The sequence below is a fragment of the Eretmochelys imbricata genome, chromosome 27 (genome assembly GCF_965152235.1).
Source record: "Eretmochelys imbricata isolate rEreImb1 chromosome 27, rEreImb1.hap1, whole genome shotgun sequence".
Taxonomy (NCBI): domain Eukaryota; kingdom Metazoa; phylum Chordata; order Testudines; family Cheloniidae; genus Eretmochelys; species Eretmochelys imbricata.
In genome coordinates this window covers 12,118,812-12,137,115 of record NC_135598.1, presented here as the reverse complement: position 1 = coordinate 12,137,115, position 18,304 = coordinate 12,118,812, and the positions used below count along the sequence as shown (strand labels likewise).

General features: G+C 44.6%; 2 protein-coding genes and 1 long non-coding RNA gene across 4 annotated transcripts in view; 2 read left to right on the top strand and 1 right to left on the bottom strand.

Moving 5' to 3' along the window:
* PIP4K2B (phosphatidylinositol-5-phosphate 4-kinase type 2 beta) overlaps positions 1-10,031 on the top strand; it is a 37,616-nt gene extending 27,585 nt beyond the window's left edge. The window contains exons 10-11 of one of the 2 annotated variants that reach the window (XR_013344632.1): positions 853-1,031; positions 9,958-10,031. Coding sequence is in view for 1 of the 2 variants with exons in the window: in XM_077806518.1 (XP_077662644.1) it covers positions 853-933 (81 nt within the window). In the remaining variant the exon portion in view is untranslated. Of the gene's footprint in view, positions 1-852; positions 5,409-9,957 lie in introns of those variants that run through there. The other variant, XM_077806518.1, reaches the window with a different exon arrangement.
* Positions 5,884-12,992, bottom strand: PSMB3 (proteasome 20S subunit beta 3). Its single transcript, XM_077806519.1, has 6 exons — positions 12,857-12,992; positions 10,025-10,209; positions 9,405-9,512; positions 7,939-8,116; positions 7,317-7,411; positions 5,884-6,005 (listed from the first exon to the last, which is right to left on the bottom strand). Exons 1-6 carry the CDS (start codon positions 12,857-12,859, stop codon positions 5,957-5,959), a joined length of 618 nt encoding a protein of 205 aa, XP_077662645.1. The 5' UTR covers positions 12,860-12,992; the 3' UTR covers positions 5,884-5,956.
* Positions 12,993-13,878: 886 nt separating this feature from the next.
* On the top strand, positions 13,879-15,987 carry LOC144258135 (uncharacterized). The gene is made up of 3 exons (XR_013344631.1): positions 13,879-14,147; positions 14,287-14,351; positions 15,939-15,987. It is a non-coding gene; the product is annotated as an uncharacterized LOC144258135 (long non-coding RNA).
* The last annotated feature ends 2,317 nt before the right edge of the window (positions 15,988-18,304 follow it).

Sequence of the window (18,304 nt, the reverse complement as noted above, 5' to 3'; positions counted from 1 at the left end):
AGAACTGATCCCTAACCTGGTGGTATCCCTCATTAATGTGTTCACCAGGGCTGAGCCTCCTGTCCTGTTGTCGCTGACTCAGGGATCAAAAAGCTCAAGTCTCCCGCTCTTAGCAATACAAACAGACACTAAGCTACTGGGCCAGACCACTGAGGGAAAGTTTCATTAGCCAGATCTCTTGCTCTTTTCCCCAAGTGACTAGTGCTGGGCAAGGTGCCAGCTTGCCGGCCCTGATCATTGCAGTCTTCCATCCCCAGAACAGTTACACCACAGCCAACATGCCTCAGAGTTGACCTGGATAGATTCACCTCTAGGATGAGAGGAGAGATCAAGCTCCTTGGCCTATTGGCTTCTCCCTCTCTGCTCAGACTACCAACATGTGACCCTGAATCACGAAAAGTGGACTGACGCCCAGCAACTTGCTTTGCCTAGGTCACCAAACAGCCATCAGTCAGTAACTTTAGGTCACTACCAAACAGGGCTTGAAAAGAGCTGGCACATGGGTAGGATATGCAGCCTTTGATATTCCTTCCAGACCCGCCTCTAAAAACAATGAATAAAATGCCATGCATCCATCTCCTGAGTAGAGCCCCAGACTTAGACTAAAAGCAAATTGCTTCAGGTCAGGAGTCCAGCTGTCATGGAGCTTGGAACCGATGTAACTTGTAGATTCTTGTTTGTGTGATTCTTGGTGCCTGGCTATGCTGGTGCAGTAACCTCCTGCTGTCTCCTCACTCCCCTGGGCTTAGCATGCAGTTATGAACAGTCCCCTGCAGCTACCATGGTGCTGCCTTGTAACTCCCCAAAGATCAGAGCCGCCCTGTGCCTTAATCTGTCCTTCGTGCATTGCAGGCTGGGGCGGAGATCTCCACGGTGAATCCGGAGCAGTACTCTAAACGCTTCAATGAATTTATGTCCAATATCCTGACATAGTCACCTTCTACCTTGAGCCAGAAAGGAAGAGAAGAGGGGCTACTTCCGAGCAGAGAACACGGCCTGACACACTAAAACAGACACTGTAGCACGTGGGGGTGAGTGAGTGTGAGTGTGTGGCACTGTATGATTTACAGGAAACTAATCTAGGTGCACTCTCAAATATTCCACTTGACCCAGGTGGAAAAGTGGCTTTTTTCATTTTGTTACAGAAATGCCCAAATAGAGATTTGAGGCTTTTTTTAAAAAAGAGAATCTAATTGCTGCAGCACCGCTGTTCATAATGACACTTTCTCCTCTCTGATCAAGAGATGCCAGTAAGGATACCACGAATAGCTGTTTAAAAGGGGGAGCTGTAACCCGTAGCTTGTGTTAAATAAGAGGAGAAGCAATGCCTAATTCCACAAACTGCTGTTCTTTTTAATGGACAGGTTTTTTTTAACAGGAAGCTGTACAAACCCTTTTATTTCCTTCTCGGTCAGAGGCGGGGGCGGGGGAGTAGTTTGCCATTTTGAGGATGAAAATGTTGAGGAGCTGCTGAACCTTAACTAGGTAAACTCAGGCTGGGCACCTTTTTTTGTAGGGGCGTTAAAAAATTTCTTAAGAAATTAACGTCACAAGGAAGACGAGGGAAATGAGCATCTACCAAAGATGGTCACTTAAGGCATAACTCATAGAAGCTAAAAAGTAGAATGAAAAATACTGGATAGCCACACAACCATCGTGCTTAAGATAGGCCTGGGAAGACTCCACTGAAGAAGAAAATCATGTTAATTTCTTCTGTGGGTTTGGGGTTACATTTGGCTGTCTAGAAAAAATGACAATTGTTAAATCTAAAATAGAGCTGACGCAGGACAGTTCTGCCAGTGTTAATCTAGCTAATGTTCAGAGTCTTCCTAACTCGTCCAGTTCTGTTACAAGTACTTGAATTCTTGCCTGAGAAGAGGTTTAAAAAACCAACCCACCCAACATGAAGTGCAGCTTGAGAAATGTAAATTGCTGTCAGTCTGGAGTGTTGGGAGTTGTGACTGTAACGAGTTGGATGTGTGTCCGGTTCCACTGCTCAACACAAAGGACTCCGAACTTGAGTTGTAATTGTCTACGCTCTGCTCTGCTCCAGGTCCATAACTCTAGCTGGTAGAGTGAGTCAATGGGCATAAATGACTGAACACTGACTCCAGATATTTTTCCCCATAAGAAATTTGAATTATGTCCTATTTGTCTCCAGAACGCTTGTAATATTTTTCACAGCCAAGCTTGTCGAAGTTGCTGTAAGTTTAATTAGTTCTGCTGCAGAACAGGTATGTGTATTTTTTTTAAGCAGGATTTAGCCGTTTTGAAGAGACCCTGCAGTTGACATAAGTTGCTTATCTGCCTTGAAACTGTTTTCACAAATGCCTTTGTTTCAGGAATAAGCTGTTAGAATGTGTGTGTCATGTGCTAGTTTGCTCTGTCGATTTGGTCCTGTTGAGAGAGAATCGGTGGTACTCATCGTGTCTTGGTAACTAACTAGACTAATGCTAGCTGTGATTAGATTCTGAATGTGGGATGACTATTTTAATCCACGTTCCTGACATAATTCCGCTGCCCCCAGCATAGGGGAATGACGGGATTTGTCAAGACTGAAAACTAGGTTTAGAAGAGTACATTGTAAATAGTGTTTAAAAAAGGTCTAAAACAAATCATTGGTTTTAATGGGACATGAAACTTTTTGTTCATTCATGGGTCATTCCCTTTGATGGGGGACAAATTTTTTTATGCCATTGTAATCCATTGTCTTGTTTTTGTGTAAATTTGGGGAACTAACATGCTATTGTCTGGCACCCTGGTAAGATTCTCGCACGTCTTAGGGTGTTTGGCTAACAATACCACAAATCAAAGAGAAAACGTAGAGGGGTGGAGGAGGATATTGGTTGCTTTCTTCTAAACAAAAAATGCACTTACGTCGTCCGTGAAATAGGAATTAAATACCATTCGGGTTTTACTCTTGACAGTTTAAAAAGTCCTGAACCTGCAATTTTGGCCTGGTAAGTTTGCCATTCTCCTTGTGGGAAATTATTTGAAACTTTAGTATGCTAGACTTAAATATGCAATTTTTTTTTTTAAATTACGGTAAATAGGGAAGTAAACTGCAGCCATTCTGCAGTGGTATATTTTAAGTGGGCAACCCAAGGACCATCAAAGGAAGAAGTTTATGTAACTTAGGGCAAAAAACTGATTCGCTGGAACTTGGTAAAGAGCTGAAATCAAAACTAGTAGTTCCTGCAGCCAATGTTACAAAACACATGACACTAAGGATTTAAGACCTTGTGATTTCTTTTCCCACTCTAGATAGGGAGCAAAGAATCCTCTATTAGACCCCATTTGGTTGTCTCAATGCCTCAAGTGGTATAAAAGCCCTAAAAATATCTATTCACTTCAGCACTTACCCATTTTGCCATTTTTATTGCCATACTGTGTGTGTATATATATAAAAAACTAAATGCAATTTTATCATTTAAAGATGTATTACCCAGGTATAACTTTGTTTAACATAAGCAGTTTGTATATTGTTTACATTTTGAGAGGTAGCATTATGTTAAATGCTAATTTTGTTTCTAGACAGTATTTTTTTTGTTACTCTAAGAGGTGAAGCTGCAAATGTTTGATTTGTTTTTAAAAGGGACTTTTGCTTTTGTTTTTAATCTTGATATAGAATCTTTATTCTCTTGAGTTCAAATATTTAAACACCCTGCACCTCCCCCCCCCCCCCCAATTTTTTACAACTGCCTGTAATAGCTTTATCTAGTTTCAATCTGACTGTGTTCTAGGTTGCTGAATGTAGATATACTTCTGCCTGTAGCATGTGCCCTCCCAGATCCCGTTACACTGAAGTGCATTGCAATTAAAACCATGGAAAAAGATGCAGTCTTTAGAGCTGTAGAATAAACTCTTAATAGCAGATCACTTAAGAGACTCCAGCCAAATGGCAGGAAAGTCTCTTTGCTAACATGCTAGGCAAAAAGGAAAAAAAGCTAGCGTGGAGCTGGAAGATAGGGAATGTTCTCCCTTCCAGCACACACCCCACTAACTTTAGGAAAAATTAATCAGGGCAGGAGCATCTCTCTATTTCTCTCTCTCACTGCACTGGGCCTAACCCTACCTGGCCACTCTCTGGTTTCTTTCACTTACAGACTGATTGTCTGTCCTTGTCATACACCTATAAGAGCGGCAAGCAGGGGAGGTTATGGAATTATCTTTGAGAAGATGTGTATGATTCTGTTTCCTCCCTCTATCAAGTTTTTTCTACTTATCCCTTAATACAGTGCCTCTAATGATGCCCTAGTTTTGATTGTAGTCTCTTTAGCTAATTATGAAGCTCTGGGGGGTGGGAGTGTACTTAAAAAAGGTCAATGGTGTTTGACTTAATCCCTGAAGAGTCAAATGGCCTTGGAATTTTCAGCTAAGAATACTGGATAGGACCAAGGATGTTATGAAAATATTCAAGATGCTGCCAGTTCTTTAAATAAGAGATGGCATACAATTTTCTTTATGTAGAACAATGCACTTTTGAGGTGGATACAGACTTTACAGCATGATGAAGGGCCTGCTCTTCCACTTCCAGGAAATCTAACTTCAGATTTAATTTTTACTGACAGTAAAAATTAAGTGTGTTTTTAATAATGAGGGGTGCTTGCTATTTGCCCACCTAGGCAAAGAATGACTGTTTTTCCTGCCAGTGGCTATCAAAACTGCCTTCAAATCAGTGTTCTAACCCCAGGTGAAACTAGAGGCATAAAATTGTAGTGAGACTAATTATGGAGAAAAGTCTTTTGCTGGGTGAATTATATTCTGGCCCAGACCTGTGAAGGACTCCCTATCCTATACTTACTGTGCAGAGGTGCCCCACTTATCGCTGTAGGAAGGCTGGAGTGTTAGGTGGTATAAACAAAGGTCAAGGTGTGTGCAACTTTGGTTGCACCATCCTACAACTAATTCAAAACAAATTACAATACTCTCCCCTCCTGCTTTTTAATGCACCATTTCCAACTTGCCTACCTGTCCTCCTTGCTGAGCTTATTTGCCAGCATCCATGATATTAGCCATGACTGACTTTCCTTGACATGTATAATGAATTCTTGTGATTCAAGTGGTTTAAGTTGACCACTCAGATCTTGTGCTGTTCTTTGTTTAGATGTATGATACTAAATGCAATTGGATTGAGCTGTGTTAAATGAGCCTATTACACACAGATCAGTGGTGGGGCTAATCAGTGCAACTGAAAAAATGTGAATAAATTAAGTTTAATCTAAAACTTAGAAAAATGGAGCATTCTAGATTTTCACTGCTGTTTGTTTTTTTTTAAAATAGGAATTAAGTCCTCTGTGCTTGTCTGTTTGCTAGGAGCAATTTGAGAAACTTACTGTTTTGAAATGCATGCATGTTACAAGATGAGTCTCAGCCAGAAAAAAAATAAAATTAAAAGTTTGTGTACATCCTTGTCTAATAAGTTCTGGTCTGCCTGTTTTTACTGTAGCTAAGCTGTGCAAAATCAGATTCCTATCCTCTGCTACTGCTGCAATACCAAGTACCGTTTTACAGCCATAATCCCCCTTGAAAATAAATACTATTTTGTTCTGAGCAGGCCCTTAGTTGTTTTGTAAGAATCTCACTTTGAACGTATGCACAGCTGGGAAAAAATGTTGGACATGAAACTACCACTGCTACATACCATGAAAAGCAACAGCTTCAGCAGTTTACCACTACTCTTAGTATTCTCCAGCTTGGATGATAGCGAACTCTGTTCCAACTATATAGCTGAAACCCAGGCCTTCTCATGGTGGTGAGGGGTACTGCAGAGTGAATAAATCCAGATTCTCCGGTTATGTAGTTATTTTGTAATAAGTATACTTGTTACATTCAGCCTGCATTCTCTCCCTATAGTGTATTGACAAGAACAAGCAAGCCCACTACAATAATGGAGAGAGTTTATTTAAAAAATTCAAAATAGCCTGGCATGCGAAACAAGCACAAACTTCTGGGGCTAGTCCATGCGTGCTTTCAGTGTCCTGGTGGTGATCTTGTCTTTTTCACTGCAACAAGAGGAGAGACAAACTACCACTTCATCCTTCCAAGCAAAGTCCTTCCAAAAATGTGGTGGAATGCTTCTATGTAATGCAGTAACTCATCAACACCCCCTCTGATCAATTCTAAATTTCAGGAAACGTTCAGGCATTAAAAAGGTGAGAACCCTATGGATCTGGGGGAAAATAGAGCCCTTGCCAGCTGCTTCAAGCACCTCTGCAGGTGGCTATAGAACAAACTACTGGTTGATACACTGGAAGGCAATAATTAGTGCTAATACCTCATCCTCCAAAGAGTTTAACATGTTGACAGCCCAACTCTTGTTTGCAGCGTAAGAATGGTGGGTAAGGGGAAGCTGGCATCCAGGGGGCTTAGAGAGATGCAAGAAGTCCCTGGTGTATACAATAAGCTTGGCCTACAGCTGCTGCAGCAGATTAAGGTCAAAAGGCATCCTTGTGATCATCTCCTGCACATTGCAGGCCACAGAACCTCACCCATTCCTGTAACAGACTCCTAACCTCTGGCTGAGTTACTGAAGTCCTCAAATCATGATTTAAAGACTTCAAGTTACAGAGAATCTGCCATTTGCACTAGTTTAAACCTGCAAGTAACCCAAGGGTGTCTGCCACTCTGACCTGGGGGAAAATTCCATCCTGACCCTAAATATGGTGGTCAGTTAGACCCTGAGCATGTGGGCAAGACCCACGTGCAATGCCCTAGTTTTAGAGCTCTCCCTAGTTATCAGAGACAATGTAAATTGGATGCTAGATGTCCATGAATAAATGGCTCCCTATCACAACTCCTAGCTTCATAATCCGTGCAGAGACACAGGTTTGAAATAGGTCATTGACACTTCATTCTCCTCCAGAACCTGTAGGGGTAAGCCTGAGCCATTTCTTCCACTACAGTTTCAGACAGAGCTCTAAACAAGGCCCTCCCTTAATTCGCTGATTAACAAAACGGCTGAGACACTACGGAACATAAGGGGTGGCCAAGGCAGCTTTTAGTTCTGCATGGAAATCTTGAGTGCTACAGTGACTTATTTCATCTCAGCCTGAAGTAGCACCTCCTGGGTGCAAATAATCACAACTGGAGGGGGGGAAATGCTGCTAACAGGAGCTGTACTAGACTCTTAATGTATTATCACCAGTGCTCCTGCAGCAAGGTATGTTAGCAAATTTAAAGATCTAGTGTAGACAAGACCTTACTGAAGGAGGGCAGAGGTCAAGCCTAGTAGCCGTTCCTTGACTGACTTAAGGCTCTGTGTTTAACTCTGCCACTTCTCTCCAAGGGAAAGAGACTGTGAAAGCCATACTTACATTATATGGACTACCACACCCATGCCAGACACAGCATCTCTGTCCACTGCATTCAGCATAGCCTGTGAGATCGTTTCAAAAAGGTGGTCTGGCTCCTGAAAAGAGAGGAAGGGAAAGTCTTTTAGTTGGTTTCTATAGCTGAGCTACTAGGTTTTGGGGCAGTTCACCAAGCTGCAACACTCTGACCCTCTCCATGCCCAAGGAGAAACTGGACTCGGGATCTCGCATATTTCTGCCACAACTTACCTTAGAACTTTTACTATGGTCCATTGTCGGGTTAGGGCACAGGCCTAGCACATGGGAGACCCAGGTTCTATTCCTCACTCCACCACTGACTGCTTGTGTAACTGTGGACAAGTCATTTAGCCTCCCTGTGCCTTAGTTCCCTATATGTTAAAATAATGCTTCCCTACCTCACAGGGGTGTTTATGAACATAAATACATTAAAGATTATATAGGGGTTTTCATCAGTAGTCAAAGCACTTCACAAGGTAGAGGCATTATTATACAATAGGAGTAGCTTGAATTCCCTCTCTCCAATTTAACAGCAAAGGATTCAAAAAAATCCAAGAATCATTTGGAAGTTAAACCACTAGACATATCTTGCCACCGCCTCACTCACCATGTCAGGCTCCCAGAGAGACTCACACATGCCATACATCTGCTCTGAGCAGGTGCCACTGACAACAAAGTCATCTGTTATCATGGGACAACCAATCAGGTCCAAAGAGCAGATGAAAGGTTCATAAGTTATGGGGTCCAGTCCAGCAATAACTGGCTCTGTGTAATAGGGTCCAAACCTGTGAACAGCAAAGCATAAGTCAACAGCCTAAGGATGCATAAATTTGAAGTAACAGCAGAATTCTAACTCAGTAGGTGTTTAAGGAAAGTATTTATTCCATCTCTGGTGTTAGTAGGAGCCTTTCAAATTAGTTTGGAACTACCCAGTTCTGTTTTAGTACCACATAACTGTGAATGGACTTTTATTTCAGCAACATTTCAGTGACAAAAAGACACACTGAAATAATCTGCTTCTCCATTGAAGTCAAAGTTTCAAAAGCTGTTTACGATTTCCAGATTCTGGTGTTTAGGCAAATCATTACTTTTAGGGAACAAACATTTTTGATCTGGGTTCAGGAAAAAGTAAGTGGTCCTTGTATTTCAAAAACAGGTGCCCTCTGCATCCATGAGCACATAACCATCATGTTTTGGTGTTTTCTTAAGTGGTGGGGGAGAATCTTTAGATCCCATTGGCCTGCCTCCAAACAGCCTTCAGCAGTAGAAATGTGGTACAACTGGAATTGAGTGTTATTTATAAATATCTTACATTTGTTCTGTTGGGAGTTGCTCTAGAAGAGAATTCTAGGTCATTTCAGCACGTTAGAGAATTTGCCCAACTCAGAATGCCTGATCTAGCAATTCTAAGAATCAGAGTTTACTTAAGTCCCTGATAATATTCTATGCAAAAGGCGACTGTCAGGAACACTTTGATTCAAGATAGCAGCTTCCTGTTTATTAATTAAATGTTACTCAGTGTGCAACTGTTATTTGTGATAGTAAGAATCTAGATACAACCGAGCTTTCCTTAAACATTGGACCCAAACTGAAACCAATTCCAGGGACACAATTTCATTCCAAAAACTCTTCCCCTCTATGCTGTTAACTATCCATCTCTCAAGCGAGTATCAAACATAGTGTGCTTCAGTGACCTAGCTCTTAAGTCTTTGGTGTAAGACACCCATACAATAGTTATGTCTCCATTAAGGTTTCCCATTACTGATAATTGGTGCTGCCGAATATAGTTTTACTACATGTGTACACAGGACTAAGCCATGTTCAGCACCATTTCAGAAACTGGCAGAACTGTGCTCAAAGTATGGTTTATTCACTGTTTGAATCCATCTATACATGGAGTTCAGCAGTCTTTATTTCCAGTGCAGCTACCAGAGTTAACGTAGGTATATCATCTTTGCCAACACTAAGAAAATTAACATGCCTCTCAACTCCTCTAGAGTCATAATTTAACTCCATTAACCATGCCTTGATTTCAGTGATATCTGTGGAATCGCTCAGCTGTTTGATATTTACCGTTTCTCATAGAGTAGGTTGGCCACCATACTCATGAGAGTTTGGGGCTTGATCTGTCTGCCTTCCTTCAGTTCATAGAGATTCAGCCTGAACTTCAGCCGCTGGGCACTGCAGATGAGATCAAAATCCGTATTATAATCACATCCATCAGGATCTCTTCCACCCTCCCAATGGTTAATATTTGCTACTAGAGATTAACATCTGATAGACACATGATGCGGACACATGTATTTAAAATGAATGCACATATGCACTTCAAATGTAGACATCTGGTTCTCTCTTGCCATGTGCTCTTAAGAAATCAGACACAGCTCTGATTTTGGAACACAGTGGATTTTTTTTTTTTTTTTTAAAAGCAGGGCACAATTAGCCAACAACCAACGTCGCTAGTCTTTGGCACTGTGGAGGAAGCATGTTGTCAAAGACCTTTGGGATGGTTCAAGAATAACTCCAACAGGAATGACTGCAGTGGGGTTCAGAGAAGGGAAGTCTTGATGCTCAGGCAAAGATGCTACCTAAACAGCTGTGCGTAACATACATTGTGTCTTTACAGATATACAATGAACTCCCTTCCTACAGACCAGGAATATCAAGTGTTCACAAGAGAAGATTCCACTTACACTGTCTGCACATCTGTGGCAAGCCCAGCCAGCCCGATATATAGTCTATCTCCCATAGGGAAAATCTTCTGAAAGTCTGTGGTCACCATCTGAGCCTGAATTCCAAACCGTCTGTCCGATGCAATGGCCACACAGTTTTTCCCCTTCATGGCCATTACAGCCCCTCCATTATAGGACATAATAGACTATAAAAGAAAAAGATCATTTTCGGGTTCAGTGGACATTTATAGTACACTCATTAATTATACTAGAAGGACTAGTATCAACTAGACCCATGCAGCTTAGCCAAGACACACAAGTCACACATAACATGGCTGGAAGGGACCCCCTGAATCAGGCTACACTGCATTTGCTTAGGTTTGTCTTGTACAGTCTGTGCTAAATCTTTAGATCATTTGGTCAAGTACATTCTAGAAATACCTGCAAGTCCTCCCAGGGCAAAATAAGCCATTATAATCTAGCTGCCCTCACTGCTACAGAAAAGCGTCAGATATCTCATTTCCTTTAACAAATGCCAGTTACATTGACCATAAATAATTAATTCCTCATTTGAAGTCATTTTCTCGCTAGCACCGTCATCTTACCCATAGTATTAGGTTCTCCAATTTTTAATTTTTATTTTCTACTGCAATAAGGCTTACTGCAGTACCAACTTAATTACCTGATCACCTCATGCACATGCTGTATGCACCTTCTGTGTATAAACAGGATCTTCCGAAGACTGAATCTGTGACTATAAAGGAAGCTTCACGTCCAGGGCCACAGATAAGCTCTCCTCACCATTCAGAATACCAAATAAACTCAGAGGGCAAAGCCCCTCTCTCCTGCTCCCCCTCTCTAAAATATTCTGTTTTATGCAAGGCCTAATTCTCCTTGATGACATTGCAGAATGTTTGTATCCTGCTATTTCTGCGCACCTAGTCTGCTGTCCATCTGATTAACAGAGGAGGTGATCAAATGTATGAAGTCTATAGTTAAGACACTTCATTTCCAGTATAGCTAAACACAGAACTTCTCTGGTTTACAATTAATTTCACACTGAAATTCTGATAGTAAATCTCCCTCCATGAATTCAGTAGTAGCAGTAATTAAATAAATAAATACGAGAAGCATCTTTTCTATATCACTTTTCATCAATAAAGCACTTTACAAAGGTGGTATCATTATTTCCATTTTCAACAAAACTTCCCCAGCAGACTTAATATTAACTTGTTAAATCAATATTTTAAGAAAAAAGAAAAGGAGTACTAGTGACACCTTAGGGACGAACCAATTTATTTGAGCATAAGCTTTCGTGAGCTACAGCTCACTTCATCGGATGCATTCAGTGGAAAATACAGTGAGGAGATTTATATACACATAGAACATGAAAAAATGGGTGTTGTTATACACACTGTAAAGAGAGCGATCACTTAAGATGAGCTATTACCAGCAGGAGAGCGGGGGGGGGGGGGGGGAGAAAACCTTTTGTAGTGATAATCAAGGTGGGCCACTAGTACTCCTTTTCTTTTTGTGAATACAGACTAACACGGCTGCTACTCTGAAACCAATATTTTAAACAATCCATCTAATGCAGAGGTTCTCAAACTGTGGGTCGGGATCCCATTTTAATGCGGTCATCAAGGCTGGTGTTGGCCCTGGGCCCCAGCAAGTTGAAGCCCAAGACCTACTGCCCAGGGCAGAAGCCCTTGGGCTTCAGCTTTGCCCCAAGCTCGGTCTTCGGTCCCCCGTCCTGGGGTCATGTAGTAATTTTTGTTATCAGAAGGGGGTCAGGATGCAATGAAGTTTGAGACCCAATGATCTAAGGTAACAGAGCATAAAACCCTCTGGTTCTTTGGGGGTAACCATCCCAATTGAAACAGCATCAATTAAAAAGTTTAAGTATCCTTCTAACTGAGCACATGCAGTAGGAAGATGGGAGACAGTTATTGGTAAGTAACAAAACACAGCGGACTGATCTTGATTGTGCTCTGTGAACACAGAGTAAGAGGCAGTCCCTACCCCCAAAGACCTGTCCTCACATTATGAGCAAACACAGCAGTATTGTAGCAGAAAGTAACAAGTGCTGCAGGGTTCTACACACTAGCTTTACTGTAGCACCATCCAGCCAAGAATCTCAATGCACTTTACAAACATCAGGCCCCTGGAGGTCACTTGCTGAGCACCTAGCATCATCTCCACCTAAAGAGGGATAAAGCGACTTGCCCAAGAGCCAAGAAGTAGTGTCTGACACAGACAGAAAAAGAACCCAAGAGTCCCGGATCACAGCTCCATATCACTGGGCCACTAAACCATTCCCAACAAGCACCCGCTAGGGTCTCGTCCTCCCCCACACCCAGACAGGGCCACCACCTACATCTTCACCCCACCTCGCCAGGCCAGCCCCATCCCCAAAGCCCCCCAGCACCAGATGCCCACAAAGGCCCAGCACCCAGGCCCCTCCCCGGCTTCCAATACTAGGTGTCCATCCCCCCGAGTCCACCTCCACCCGAATCCCCCCCTCAGCCTCCAGCCTTGGGTCCCCCAGTCAGTCCCCCCGAGTCCCCTCCAGCCTCCAGCCTCGCCCCCCCCGAGTCCCCCCTAGACTCCAGCCTTGGGTCCCCGAGTCAGTCCCCCCGAGTCCCCCCCAGCTTCCAGCCTCCCCCCCAGCCTCGCCCCCCCGAGTCACCCCCCCCAGCCTCGCCCCCCCCCCGGTCAGTCCCCCCGAGTCCCCCCAGCCTCCAGCCTCGCCCCCCCGAGTCTCCCCCAGACTCCAGACTCGCCCCCTCCTCGCAGACTCCAGCCCCAGGCCTCCCTCTCCCAAGTCCCGGGTCCCGGTCCCCCAGGCCTCACCATGGCGCCGGCTGACGAGAACACCACCAAGCGCAACGATCCTCCCCCGCCACCGGCTCCTTCCGGGCTGCCGCGCAGCGCACCCGAACCCGCTGCCGCTCCGAGCCACGCCTCCCGCTCTTCCCATTGGCGGGCAACGCCCGCGCCCGGGCCCGCTGCCTGTTGGAATTGGCGGTCCTGCGCCGTCAGTCACGGGGCGGGGCGGGGCCAGGCCTGGGGTTGAAGGTGAAGGTTGGTTGAGACGCGAAAGGAGCGGTGTGAACGCGAGGGAAAAAAAAAATGAAGCGTCATGGCGAGCGGGGCACGATGGGATCGTGGCGGACCCGGCTGAGCCCGTGCAGGCGTGCGCAAGCGCAGCTGGCTGCAGGCGCTGGAGGGGGAATGGGGGCATTGCACGTTTATGTAGCTCGCCAGCGCTGGCAGGCTGCATGCATCGGTGCTTGCTCGTCGCCCTGGGCCAGTCACAGGCTGGCCAACCGCAAATGCTCAAATATCATGAGATTTTGAACATCACATACAATGCAAGGGTGGTGGGGGGGACTTGCCTTTGCCTTTGCCTTTGCCTTCAGGTTTCCCTGCCTTTGGGGTGTGTTTGCTTCACGTCTGCAAGCTTTTCTCTGCCCCTGTGCGGGCTAGGTGTTTCCTTTGTTTTCCAATAAAAGCGGGAGATTCTCCACATAGCCCGCTCAAGGCCGGGAGCCGGCATTTGGAGAAAACCACTCAAAATCACGAGACTCGCAATGAAATCGTGAGGTGCGAACCCTGCGTTTACGCCTTGCTGCCTGCACGATGCAGGATAGCTGGCTACGCAGCGGGCTAACTCGGTGCATTGTTTGCTGCTGGCTGCTTCGTACATGGCTGTAGGATCGGCAGGATCGAGGTCAGGCCCTCTTATATCTGGAGGTTGCAGAAAGAATCTAGAAATATCTGAGAGAGGTTTCACATAGTCTGCTGAAATGGAAGGCCAGGACTCAAAGGATTACATTGTGATAACTCTCAGAAGGGAGACAGATAAACAACACCCAAACCTTTACAGCCAGAGATCTACAGTTATATCGGCTCCATTGGGTTGTACAAACAAATTCAACTAGCCACTAAAATAAACATTTAATATAAACGCAGAAACAAGAGAAAAGGAGTCTCTGGATAAATACAGGTGCCTTTCTAGGACTATTTATTATTTTCCTGACACATAAGCATATTTTTCTTCACTTGGATTTGATCCTGGAGACCTTCCTCAACCAAAATCCCCCTTGAAGACTGGGCCTGGGGATACATTCAACTCTTGATGGTATGTTCTTGTCTTTCAACTGTATGATTTTGTTAACAGCATTCAAACTGAAGGGGCAATGGGGGAGGCTTCTCTGTCGCTGATGCAGTTTATCCCCTTCTCCACATTTTTTGATTCTGCTATATCTACCCTTTTCAAGGTGTCTTTTGCCTCTTCTGATGAACAAAGTAGCTGCCTTTGGGATGCACCAGATTATTTTAAACAGTAAGTATTTTTTTAAAAGAAAGAAAGATAGAATTCCAGAGAAGGAGCCCCTAAGATCCTCCTAAAAAGAAATTGCCCCAGACTCTCAAAGGTATTTAGATTAGTGTCTAACTCCCATTGACTTCAACATGATGAGCATTAAGCACCCAAGTTGCTTTGTGGATCTGGGCCTTTAACCTCACTCTTTGTATCGTTTATTTCAAAGGCTGTTTGGAATACAGTTTATTTGGTGACCTTGAACTACAGTGAATTAGATGGGGGTAACATGGAGCCAGAACTTTCATACCTCTCTAGAATTCATATTGTCTCATGGTGGCTCTAAGCCACAACTTCACAAAATCTTTGGAAATGTATTAGCGATAACTTCTCCAGCTGCTCCTGCACCTCATATTTCACGTACCCATGCTGCTTCGCACCGCCTTTTGAGCCTGCTGCTGTAGGAACACTTTTTGGAAACATTTGAGTTGGAGCTTTTATTTTTTTTAAAAAAAAAGACTTGTTAATATTGAGGTGTGGCATGGAGATACAGAGAGCAGCTTTGTTGGAGACTAAACAGAAAACGATCTTTCTCACCCTATGACTGCACTGTTTTCCTTTTCATGTCAGCATCTATTAAACTGCAGGCAAAATGTGTGGGTTTTAAAACATTTCTCATGTAGAATTTCCCCTCTCCCTCTCTCCCCTCTGGCATTTCCTTTCAGTGTTGCAAGCAGCAGAGCTAGTGGGTTGAACACCAGGAATTCCTGCTATTCCAACACTAACTCTCTATAGCTTTAGGCAAATAACTTGGGGCCACACTTTCAAAAGAGCTTAGCACCCAATAGCTCCCCTGAAGGATACGTCTACATTTGAGCAGGGAGGTGTGATTTCCGGCTCATATAGATGGACCTGCACAAGTTCTCCTCCAGCTAGCACCTAAAAATAGCATTGTATCCACGGCAATGTGAGTGGCAGTTCAGCCTAGCTGTCCCGAGTGCTAACCCAAGGCGTTCGGCAGGATTTTACGGGGGTCAGCTTGCCCAAGTGGCCACCTTTGCCACTGTGGCCACCCTGCTCTTTTTAGGCGCCAGCTCTGCTTGAGCGACTGTGAGTACATCTCCGGGAGCTGGGAATTGCACCCCACAGCTCAGAGGTGGATGTAGCTTTAGACACCCAGATGAACGGTCGGATTTTCAAAAGTGCTCAGATTCTATTTAGGCCCCTAACGAAAGGGGCTGGATTTGCATAAATGCTCAGCCCTCTGCAGCTCCCAGTGAGAACAGGGAGAGCTACTGCGTGGGGAACGTGAGGGCACATGCGGTAGTTTCATCTAAGTCCCTGAACAGGAGCCGCATATGTCGGAAAATCCGTCCCTTGGTCCTTCTCGCGTCGCCCATCTGTAAAACCCGAGTCCTGTCTGCGCACCAGCCATCACTTAAGGGCATGAACTTGGCTTTGCCATGCCTGTCTGTCATGCTTCTTGCTGGAATGGCTCCCTTGCTGTGTCCCTATAATGTAACTGGCGTAGGAGGACAGGTTATTGGTCTGTCGCACAACCCCCAACCTGGAGGGCTAATAATGCACTGCTTTTTGTCTGCACCTGTCCAGCTTGGGTAGCCCTCCCAGCAGTTAAAACACCCAGTGGCATCACTTTTGGGGACACTGGAACAAACAAACCTTCTCACGAAGGTCAAGGTGCAGACTTCCGGGAAGGATCTGTACAACGGGCACCATCATAACAGCCCATCTCACGAGGAGTTGTGAGTGTTAATCAACTGCAGAAAAGCTGGAAAGTTGCGAAATAGGAACAGTACTTCAGGATCCTTCCTCACGCCACCACCCGTGATGCTCTTTATTGATGGTTAACACCAGCTAGGATAATCTCTGTGCACCCTACTACTTCCAGTTGCGTCTGAAGAGTCATCAAGACTGTACTGATTCAGATGCTAACATGCCATGACCGGCCCGGCACTATGGGAAGCAGGGAGTGAATAGAACACTTGGCTCCCCCAAATGATCTTCAAGGGCCTACAAATTATTGTCAGAAAGGCCAAGGTATGTACAAAGTTATTCAATAGTATGCAGTGATACAGTAGCAGATTGGCAAGGCGTCATCCTTTATACGAATGATAAATCACAGCAAAATCGTGATGCAGTAGCCAAATTTTCCTTTGTAAGAACTCTTCAAAATTCAAGATTTTTTCCAGAGGGTCTAACTAGCTCCTGGAAGGTTATTTGATTTTTTAAATAGCAATATCCAGGGGCCCCAAAATACCCTCTCTCGCCCTACCCCCAGTCATGGGATCCTGCACCAGACTGACCCTATGAGGCATGGAATGCTCTGTGTTGTTGCACACCTGGGCCCAGATGAAGGATTTTTGGGTGGCTTCCTGCTTCTCCTGGACCTTACACCAGAGCTCTTGGTTATGTAAGTTGGATATTCGTCTTTCCAACGCTGGGAGGCAGCAGTCCTTTCTCCCAAGCTCAAGGGACACTGCTGGGGGCTAAGGGGTTGGCTGTTGCCATGGCGTTTTGCCTGTTGGATGGAACAGGGTTTTGTTTGCATCAAGGCTCTTCTTGTCCAGATGACATATGTTCGCTCTGTCTGACCCCCCCTCCACCCCCCACCCAAAGGCGAGATTTATTGATCAGCTCGCAGACACGAGGCGGTAATAAAGTCAAATACCGGAGGGGGTGGAGGGAAACCAAGGCACGGCCTGGAGCAGTAAGGGAAACAGGCAACCTTGCCACACAAACCGGGGGAAGGGAAAGGGACCTTCACTTTCCGTTGCCGGATCGAAACCGCAAAGAAAATACCCGCCAGGCCAGCCCGTGCAATTATTTCTGAGCGGTGCAATTAAATTACTGCAATGCAAATAGTCCGCTCTGCTGTGAAATCACCCGAGGGGGGCTGGTTCCCGCAAGGCTCTGAACACTTTGCCCCCCTCGCACCCGTTCTTCCAGCAAAGCACTGGCTTCATCTGACGCTCATCGCGAAGGCAGGTGTTGCTGGCTCGGGGCCAGGGCGCAGAGCTCTCTTGAGGATGGCGAGACCTGGCTGAATCGAAAGGCCAAGAAAAGGAGAAATGGTCCTTCCCCACGAATCTGTCTTTCACCTTGATTGAACGTAGCCTCCCCTCCCCCCCCGTTTATTAGTTGTCATCATTACTTTTTCATCCTCTTGTGTAGACATTGCACTGGGTACAGGATCCGGCACCACCGCTGGACACACAGGTGTGCATCAAACGTGCACTGGGTCAGTTTCAGGCTGCTACTTAATACGATCGGCTGCAGGCATTCTTCGGTCATTGAAATGTACAAGTGTTTGTGTTTCATTTAAAGCCTGAACAAACGGAGGCACCTTCTTGGGGAAGAAGTGTCCTACCCAACTATGACGATAGGTCAATCAGACAAAAAAAAAAAAAAAAAAAAAGACAGTATTTTCCCTCCTAAATGAAGGGTTTTGTTTGTACAGTGGAAAACTACACCCATGGGACAAATCTGACTTCTCTTTATATACCTAGCCTGACAGAAAATATGGATGTAAGAGCTGGGACCATTATCCAGCGATTTTATATCACATCTTTAATCTATCTGTCCATCCCCATACACACTCATCTATCTAATCTAATCTAACTCCATACACCCCCTCTATCTATCTATCTATCTATCTATCTATCTCCATACACCCCCTCTATCTATCTATCTATCTATCTATCTCCATACACCCCATCTATCTATCTATCTATCTATCTATCTATCTATCTCCATACACCCCCTCTGTCTATCTATCTATCTATCTAACTAACTAACTAGTTACAGAGCCGCTTCTTGTTCTACCAGATCTGACTTTTTGGGTCAATATTTTTGGGGAGGATCGGGCTAGGTAGATGAGGAGAAGTCAGTTTTGTTAAACTATTTGATACCATCGTTGGGCAATGCACCCATAATCTTATATTCTTGACCCCCAGGGC

What these genes read in the sequence shown, in the direction of transcription:
- PSMB3 (XM_077806519.1), bottom strand. An exon ending in GCCACAGATGTGCAGACAGT is followed by an intron (nt 9,513 to 10,024) that starts GTAAGTGGAATC and finishes TCTCATCTGCAG; the next exon opens with TGCCCAGCGGCTGAAGTTCA. An exon ending in GGTGTGGTAGTCCATATAAT is followed by an intron (nt 6,006 to 7,316) that starts GTAAGTATGGCT and finishes CTCTTGTTGCAG; the next exon opens with TGAAAAAGACAAGATCACCA.